Below are 9,335 nucleotides of genomic sequence, written 5' to 3' on the forward strand. Positions count from 1 at the left end.
GTTTTCTTTGTATTTAATTTTTGACAGTTTGATTATTATGTGTCTTGGCGTGTTTATCCTTGGATTATCCTGTATGGGACTCTCTGTGCTTCCTGGACTTGATTAACTATTTCCTTTCCCATATTAGGGAAGTTTTCTACTACAATCTCTTCAAATATTTTCTCAGTCCCTTTCTTTTTCTCTTCTTCTTCTGGGACCCCTATAATTCAAATGTTGGTGCGTTTAATGTTGTCCCAGAGGTCTCTGAGACTGTCCTCAGTTCTTTTCATTCCTTTTTCTTTATTCTGCTCTGCAGTAGTTATTTCCACTATATTATCTTCCAGGTCACTCATCCGTTTTTCTGCCTCAGTTATTCTGCTATTGATCCCTTCTAGAGTATTTTTAGTTTCACCTATTGTGTTGTTCATCGTTGCTTGTTTTCTCTTTAGTTCTTCTAGGTTATTGTTAAATGTTTCTTGCATTTTGTCTATTCTATTTCCAAGATATTGGATCATCTTTATTATCATTATTCTGAATTCTTTTTCCGGTAGACTGCCTATTTCCTCTTCATTTGTTTGGTCTGGTGGGTTTTTACATTGCTCCTTCATCCACTGTGTGTTTTTCTGTCTTTTCATTTTGCTTATCTTACTGTGTTTGGGGTCTTTTGCAGGCTGCAGGTTCGTAGTTCCGTTTGTTTTTGGCGTCTCTCCCCAGTGGCTAAGGTTGGTTCAGTGGGTTGTGTAGGCTTCCTAGTGGAGTGGACTAGTGCCTGTGTTCTGGTCGATGAGGCTGGATCTTGTCTCTCTGGTGGGCAGGTCCACGTCTGGTGGTGTGTTTTGGGGTGTCTGTTGTCTTATTATGATTTTAGGCAGCCTCTCTGCTAATGGGTGGGGTCGTGTTCCTGTCTTGCTAGTTGTTGGGCATAGGGTGTCCAGCACTGTAGCTTGCTGGTCGTTGAGTGAAGCTGAGTCTTGGTGTTGAGATGGAGATATCTGGGAGATTTTTGCCATTTGATACTATATGGAGCTGGGAGGTCTCTTATGGACCAGTGTCCTGAAGCTGGCTCTCACACCTCAGAGGCACAGCACTGACTCCTGGTTGGAGCACCAAGAGCCTTTCATCCACACGGCTCAGAATAAAAGGGAGAAAAAATAGAAAGAAAGAAAGAGGATAAAATAAAGTAAAATAAAATAAAGTCATTAAAATAAAAAATAATGATTAAGGAAAAAAAACACAGATGGATAGAACACTAGGACAAATGGTGAAAGCAAAGGAATACAGACAAAATCTCACACAGAAGCATACACATACACAATCACAAAAAGAGGAAAAGGGGAAAAAATAATATATCTTGCTCCCAATGTCCACTTCCTCAATTTGGGATGATTCGTTGTCTATTCAGGTTTTCCACAGATGCAGGGTGCATCAAGTTGATTGTGGTGCTTTAATCTGCTGCTTCTGAGGCTGCTCGGAGATATTTCCCTTTCTGTTTGTTCGCACCGCTCCCGGGGTTCAGCTTTGGATTTGGCCCCGCCTCTGCATGTAGGTCGCCTGAGGACGTTTGTTCTTCACTCAGACAGGACGGGGTTAAAGGAGCAGCTGATTCGGGTGCTCTGCTTCACTCAGGCCGGGGGTGGGAGGGGTATGGATGCAGGGCGAGCCTGCGGTGGTAGAGGCTGGCATGACGTTGCAGTAGCCTGAGGCGCACCGTGCATTCTCCCGGGGAAATTGACCCTGGATCATGGGACCCTGGCAGTGGCAGACTGCACAGGCTCCCAGGAGGGGAGGTGTGAAGAGTGACCTGGGCTTGCACACAGGCTTCTTGGTGGCGGCAGCAGCAGCCTTAGCATCTCATGCCCGTCTCTGGGGTCCATGCTGTTAGCCGTGGCTCGCACCCATCTCTGGAGCTCCTTTAAGCAGCACTCTTAATCCCCTCTCCTCACGCACCAGGAAACAAAGAGGGAAGAAAAAGTCTCTTGCCTCTTCGGCAGCTCCAGACTTTTTCCCGGACTCTCTCCCGGCTAGCCGTGGTGCACTAACCTCTTCAGGCTGTGTTCACGCCACCAACCCCAGTCCTCTCCCTGGGATCTAAGCTCCAAAGCCCGAGGCTCAGTTCCCAGCCCCCGCCTGCCCCGGCTGGTGAGCAGACAAGCCTCTCGGGCTGGGGAGTGCTGGTCGGCACCGATCCTCCGTGCGGGAATCTCTCCACTTTGTCCTCCACAGCCCTGTTGCTGCGCTCTCCTCCGTGGCTCCGAAGCTTCCCCCTGGTTATCTTTTAAAATATTAAGATATAGGATCAGGAATGTTTTTGTTTTTCCTTTGTTACCATTCTGTGCTTTAAAATTTTCTACAACAAACATAGTAGATTTTATAATCCGGAAAAAATAATGAATGTTTTTTATAATTGCTGAAAATTTTTAATATTTCTGTCATTTCACAAAACATCTTTTGTTGACATTCTACAAATGATACCATCCAATGATGTCCCAATACTTTCTTCTTGTGAAGATAGTTTATATATCTGTAAAAACAAAAGACAGATTGTGACATGCTGACATATTCATGTACTACTAATTTTCATTACACGAGCATGTATATGTGAATTTACTTATTACCCAATTATTGGGATAATGGTGTAAAATCAGTGTGATTAAAGTATGGAAAGTAGATGACAATTCATCAGTTATGTCAAAAGTTTCAATTGCAGTTATGGTGATAACTCTCTAAACATAGAAATACATTTGTACCAATTTTAAAAGCATACATGTAAGACATTAACTTCATACTACATTTTACATTTCAAATGTACTGTGTAAGATAAAGATATTTCAAATTATCTACTCTTTTAAAAAGAATGCATCGGGCTTCCCTGGTGACGCAGTCATTAAGAATCCGTCTGCCAATGCAGGAGTCATGGGTTCGAGCCCTGGCCCGGGAAGATCCCACATGCTGCTGAGCAAATAAGCCCGTGTGCCACAACTACTGAAGCCTGTGCTCTAGCGCCCACGAGGCACAACTACTGAGCCCGTGTGCCACAACTACTGAAGCCCGCGTGCCTAGAGCCCGTGTTCGGCAACAAGAGAAGCCACCACAATGAGAAGCCTGCGCACTGCAACGAAGAGTAGCCCCGGCTTGCCCCAACTAGAGAAAGCCCATGTGCAGCAACGAAGACCCAACGTAGCCACAAATAAATAAATAAATTTATATATATATAAAAGAATGCATGAATTTTTAATTATGTTACATAAACTTGCATTTCCAAGTCTTTGCATTTATAATTAGTTTTCAAGTAACTTTTAATTACATTAACCTTTCTTAAACGTTAAAAAACTATATAGAAGCATTGGTGTTCAATAAGCAAACAGTATTATTCCACATCTATCATGCTCCTTCTAAAAATACAGGCTTACAAACCTTTTTGACTTCCAAAATATTTGTTATTTCAGGGAGATTTTTGAGAGAAACTTGATGACCTTCTACCTGAGATATTAGGTATTCTTGATTTGTTTTTCTCCCTCTTCCAATATAAGCAGTCAGAACTGAAGTGTCATTTGCTGAGATACCAAATTTTTTCAAGACCTCTGAAATCTAAGGGGGAAAAAAGAACAATAAAACCAGTAGTTTCAACATCTGAAATCTCTCCCCATTTGTGCTCTTTCCTGGTCAGATTCTTATTTTTCATATCCTAATGGTTTTCTCTGTCTACAGTTTTTCAACAATCCTTTCCTAATATCTACCAGCTCTGCCTCTTGAGTACTCCCTGCTCAAAGCTGCACCTCATTCCCATAGATTCAAGCCTGGACTTGGCACGGTGCACAAACACCCACTCCCCCTGGACCTAAGTGACCCTCTAGCCATGCATTCCTGCCCTCTAGCCAGTCGGGACTGTTTGGGGTTCCCGTCATTTCATACTTTTCTGCCTGGGCTCACACTTTGCCCTGTTTGGGGCTCCCGTCATTTCATACTTTTTTGCCTGGGCTCACACTTTGCCCTCTGCCTGGAGTGCCCTCATCTTTCAAGGTCCAGTTCAAATGTCACTCCCCTTGCACTTTTCTCCTTACAGAATGAATTGCTTCTTTGTTCCCACAGATTTGCATTATTATTCCCATTATATCAATTATCTTAGGGCATTTGGACTTTGTCTTGTTCATCTGCCTTCCTCAGAAACATATTTGTTTCTTCTGCCCCTACAGCTGGAACAGGGACAAACTCAACAGATGTTTATGAATTGTACAGTCTCTTGAGTTATTTCAGTGATCTCAAAGAAACAATAGTTACCCAGTAATTTCCCCCCAGGTACTGGGGAATTCTATTACCGCACATTTTATAAACTTTTCAAACATCTGTATTTTAAACTACTCCTTGTTTCCTAACTTTTCTCTTGATGTCAGCACTTAATTGTGTTGTTAATAGTAGTAGTAATACTAAAACTTCATCAGCAAAATTACATTTTTTTTCAAATGTGCCCCAGGTAGAATGTTTTTAACTCAATAACTTTGATTACTATCAGTATCTCAAACCACAAACTCTTCCTATGCACTGGGTGTGTGAGCATGTGTTAAAGGGCTGTGCTAGGTCCCAGGCAGGCTTCTGGTGTATGGAAAAGACACGGGTTCTATCCTCAAAGAGTTTATGGGGAGAACGAGAGATACACATGATAACACACAAATATCCATGCCTAATTTTTATCATTAGATTTAAATATCATTTAGAGTGATCTTCCTGACTCTATATGGTCAGGAAGGACAAATAAAACTATCCTCACTTAATTTAGCTAAACTTTAGTTTACTCATATGTGAAGTGACGCCAAAGCTTATTTGTCTAGTAAGAGGCAATGCTAAACCTCAACTCTGTCCAGCATTCTTTCTTCAGTATTATTTTCGTTTGTTACTAACAACAGGCTCCAACCCAACACTGAGTACAAAGGCTACCATGACAAGGTCAAAAAATATAAAGTAAGTAAATTCCATATTAATTACATTGTTATTTGGGGAAACACACTTAGGTAAATAGTAAAAAGTTTTAAAACAACACTTATTGAGGGCTATTATTAGGGGAAAGGCCATATTCTCAACATTTTACCTTCATTTTCTATACTTCTCAAAGCTACCCTATGATATCTGTATCATTATTCACATGCAATAGATGAGGAAACCAAGGCAAAGAATGAGTTGGAATTCCAGTTCTGTCACTTACCACCGAGGGAACCTGGGCAAATTCCTTAGTGTTTTATCTGTAGAAGTAGATAATCACCATACTTACTTCACAGAGTTATTGTGAAGATTAAGTGAGTTAGTGGTATACGTAAAGAACTTAGAACAGTGCCAGGAACCAAATAAACACTATATAAATGTTGGCTACCACTTGCTCAAAGTCATAATAAATGGCATATCTGGATTAAGTGAGTTAGTGGTATATGTAAAGAACTTAGAACAATGCCAGGAACCAAATAAGCACTATATAAAGGTTGGCTACCACTTGCTCAAAGTCATAATAAATGGCATATCTGGGATTTTAGTCCTGCTGATGCTACCACTATGCAATGTCTCCTTTACAGAGATTTTCTAGTTCAGAAGAGAAGATGGAGATGCAGGCATTTGCCATCACATCAGAGATAGACCACCTTTCACATCTCCAAGGGCAGGCCCTGGCAGTTCAGCTTCTATTCACTGTTAAATTGAAGGCTGGCCAAATCTGATTCCACTCTACAGCTTGGACAAGAACTTTTTTTTTTTTTTGCGATACGTGTGCCTCTCACTGTTGTGGCCTCTCCCGTTGCAGAGCACAGGCTCCGGAAGTGCAGGCTGAGCGGCCATGGCTCATGGGCCCAGCCGCTCCGCGGCATGTGGGATCTTCCTGGATGGGACACGAATCCGTGTCCCCTGCATTGGCAGGCAGACTCTCAACCACTGTGCCACCAGGGAAGCCCGGCAGACAGATTCTTAACCACTGCACCACCAGGGAAGTTCCTGGAATGAGAGGCCCGTGTACCGCAACAAAGAGTGGCCCCCACTCTCCACAGCTAGAGAAAGCCCGCACAGCAACAAAGACCCAACACAGCGAAAAATAAATAAATTAATTAAATAAGTTTAAAAAAGAAACGAAAATGCTGAAATCCACTGACTAATTATTCAGGCTGTTATATCTCGCTATTTCCAGATACATCCCTTTATAAACTTTTGGTAAAAGGTTATCTTATGTCAGAAAAAATGAATTACAAACTTTTCTTTCTCCAAAATTTGAGAAATTCCCCTACACTTCTACCTTCAAATTTTATAAAAAGGGAAAAGTAGTGACAACCCTTATACTTACATTCAATTGCATCATCTGGTCACATGCCTTCTACATCAATCAAATATCTACAAAACAACAAAATTCGAGTCATTTGTAAATAAAAAGAAAAGAAAATCAAGTTTTTGCAATAAAGGTCCAATTTTGCTTTACAAATATAAATATAAAAATCCTAAGAAAATATCAGCACATCTAATCAATAATTATTAAAGAATGCTATATACCATGACTACAAAAAGGCTTTATTCCAAGGATGCAAGGATAACGCAACTTTAGAAAATCTATTAATATAATTATTTACATTAATACAACAATTTAATTAATAAATGAAAGAGAATAAAATACAGGACTAAACTGGCAGATGTTAAAAAGTTATCTGATAACATACAACATTCAGTTTCGGTCAAAATGCTTTGTACACTCAAAACAGGAGACTTAATATGACAGAGTATTCAAGAACCAACAAATAACAAAAGACAAATTAGGATAAATACTAACATCATATCTAAAAGGCCCTATCTAACCAACCATAGTAGCCAGAAACTTAGGAATCACCATCACTGGCAGCTATTTCTCCCTCACCCTCATCCTCAACCCACCACCAGTGCTAACAATGATACTGCCTACATATCTCTAGAATCTGTCCACATCTTTCCACCAAAATGACCACCATACCCTGGTCCAGCCACCATGCCCAATTTCTACAGAAGTGTCCTAACTTGTTTCCTCGCTTCCACTCTTTCTCCCTGCAGTGTATTCTCCACTCGGTAGCAAAATGATAGGTTGAAAATGCAATTGGGTATGTTTCACACACTCACCTTCAACAAAAAATGTTCAATGGTTTTCTATTCCTCTTAAAGTCTGAAACCTTAAACATAAGGCTGCACGATCGAGCTCCTACCCACACTTGCATTTCCATTATAATGACGTGCTCCCCCAACAGCCCCACCTTCCTGGCCAGTTCCTCCAAAACAGCATATGCTTTCCTCTTATAGGGTCTTTTGCTATTCCTTATGCTCAGAAATCTCTCCCCAACGTCCTTATCTGGTTAATATCTACTCTTCCTTCAGATATCAACTGAAACATCCCTAAATAAACCTTCCTTAATCTCCATGATGAGATCAAATCCTCCCTAAAATATGCTCTCATGGTACTATGTCCCTCTCCTTGGCACTTGTCAGAGTTGTAATTCTACATGCAGAGTATGATTCTTGAATATCTATTCCCTCTCCGGACTGTTAGAATTCACAAAGAGCAGGTCAAGTCTCTTCACTCACAAAATTTCACAAGTCTTTTTGCTAGCACCCAGCACAGTGCTTAAACATAACAGATGCTCAATAAGTATTTCCGGCATGAACAACCATAAATTGGTACAGTGTAGCAACATCCACAAAAAGCATAAGGGCATAAACTCATTGATGCAGAAGTCCAATTCTGAGTGAAGTTAACTGAGACAAAGCATATATATTCAAAGATGTTCACGCAGGAATGTTCATTACGTTGACGTTTTATAATATCAAAAACTTCTGACTTTTAGATGTTCATCAATAAGCAAAGGAACGATGCAGCCTTAAAAAAATAAACAAATGAGACCTAATGAAACTTAAAAGCTGTTGCACAGCAAAGGAAACTATAAACAAGACCAAAAGACAACCCTCAGAATGGGAGAAAATGTTTGCAAACGAATCAACAAAAGGATTAATCTCCCAAATATATAAATAGGTCATGTTGCACTGCTGGTGGGAATGTAAACTGATACAGCCACTATGGAGAACAGTATGGTGGTTCCTTAAAAACTAAAAATAGAATTACCATATGACCCAGCAATCCCACTACTGGGCATATACCCAGAGAAAACCATAATTCAAAAAGACATATGCACCCCAATGTTCATTGAAGCACTATTCACAATAGCTAGGTCATGGAAGCAACCTAAATGCCCATCTACAGATGAACGGACAAAGAAGATGTGGTACATATATACAATGGAATACTACTCAGCGATAAAAAAGAACGAAATTGGGTCATTTGCAGAGACGTGGATGGACACAGAGACTGTCATACAGTGTGAAGTAAGTCAGAAGGGATGTAGAGGACAAACGTATGGACACCAAGGGGGAAAGCGGGGCAGGGCAGGGGTAGGTGGTGGTGAGATGAATTGGGAGATTGGGATTGACATATATATACTAATATGTATAAAATAGATAACTAATAAGAACGTGCTGTATAAAAAATAAATTTTAAAAATTCAAAAATAAATAAAAATAATAAATTAATTTTTTAAAAAAAGAATGAGGTTGGAAGACTGTCAAAACAGCACACAGATCACACACTCAAGCCCCTGAAGATGGGGAACTGCCTTAAGTCCCCCACTTCGGATCACATCTCCCTGCCTCACAAGTCTCATCCGACTGGGCTAGCTTTTGCAAGGGGACAGAGCTGGATCAGGAGCCGCTGCTGCCATAGCTGGATCAAGTTCCAGTTCTGGTCTATCATCCAACACCTAGCCAGACTCGCCTAGCAACTCAGCTGAGAGGAACAAATTAGGATAGCTCAAAGAATAGGCCTCATACAGCATCAGCCTGAAGGAGTTTATGACCCTGGAAGAAATGGATCAGAAAAAAGGATCTGGGGGACTTCCCTGGTGGTGCAGTGGCTAAAGACTCCGCACTCCCAATGCAGGGGGCCCGGGTTCGTTCCCTGCTCAGGGAACTAGATCCCACATGCATGCTGCAACTAAGAGTTTGCATGCCACAACTAAGGAGCCCACCGACTGCAAATAAGACCTGGTGCAAACAAACAAACAAACAAATAAATAAATAAAACAAATATTAAAAAAAAAAAAGATCCGGGAGTGTGTGATCTGTATGATGGACTTTGTTTCTGCGAACCCAATTTGATTTCTGCTGTGTATGCAGATCACCTAGGCTGTACAGATGACTGGCTGATGAGATCCTTCACGTGCCCCTCCTGCGTGGAGACAGTTGATGCAGCACTGCTTTTCTCCTATGAGACTTACTGAGCCAGTGTCTCTCACCTGACTTCAAGTGAACCATCATTTCTG

The 9,335-nt window shown here is 41.0% G+C and overlaps 2 protein-coding genes and 1 pseudogene across 7 annotated transcripts in view; 1 reads left to right on the plus strand and 2 right to left on the minus strand.

The window, feature by feature from the left end:
* The window catches only part of LOC102976581 (EKC/KEOPS complex subunit TPRKB), a 279,834-nt gene that overhangs the window by 54,097 nt on the left and 216,402 nt on the right, over nucleotides 1-9,335 (minus strand). The window lies entirely within an intron of this gene.
* Nucleotides 1,930-9,335, minus strand: part of LOC112067517 (EKC/KEOPS complex subunit TPRKB-like) — a 166,645-nt gene continuing 159,239 nt past the window's right edge. For both annotated transcript variants that reach the window (XM_055089262.1, XM_055089261.1), the window contains exons 4-6: nucleotides 4,960-4,979; nucleotides 3,460-3,567; nucleotides 1,930-2,251 (exon numbers count right to left, since the gene is read on the minus strand). In XM_055089262.1, coding sequence (XP_054945237.1) covers nucleotides 2,024-2,251; nucleotides 3,460-3,567; nucleotides 4,960-4,979 — 356 coding nt within the window. In that variant the 3' untranslated portion in view covers nucleotides 1,930-2,023. The remainder of the gene's footprint in view (nucleotides 2,252-3,459; nucleotides 3,568-4,959; nucleotides 4,980-9,335) is intronic.
* LOC112067513 (RING finger protein 11-like) lies at nucleotides 8,566-9,318 on the plus strand (annotated as a pseudogene).

This window comes from Physeter macrocephalus, chromosome 12 (genome assembly GCF_002837175.3).
Source record: "Physeter macrocephalus isolate SW-GA chromosome 12, ASM283717v5, whole genome shotgun sequence".
NCBI lineage: Eukaryota > Metazoa > Chordata > Mammalia > Artiodactyla > Physeteridae > Physeter > Physeter macrocephalus.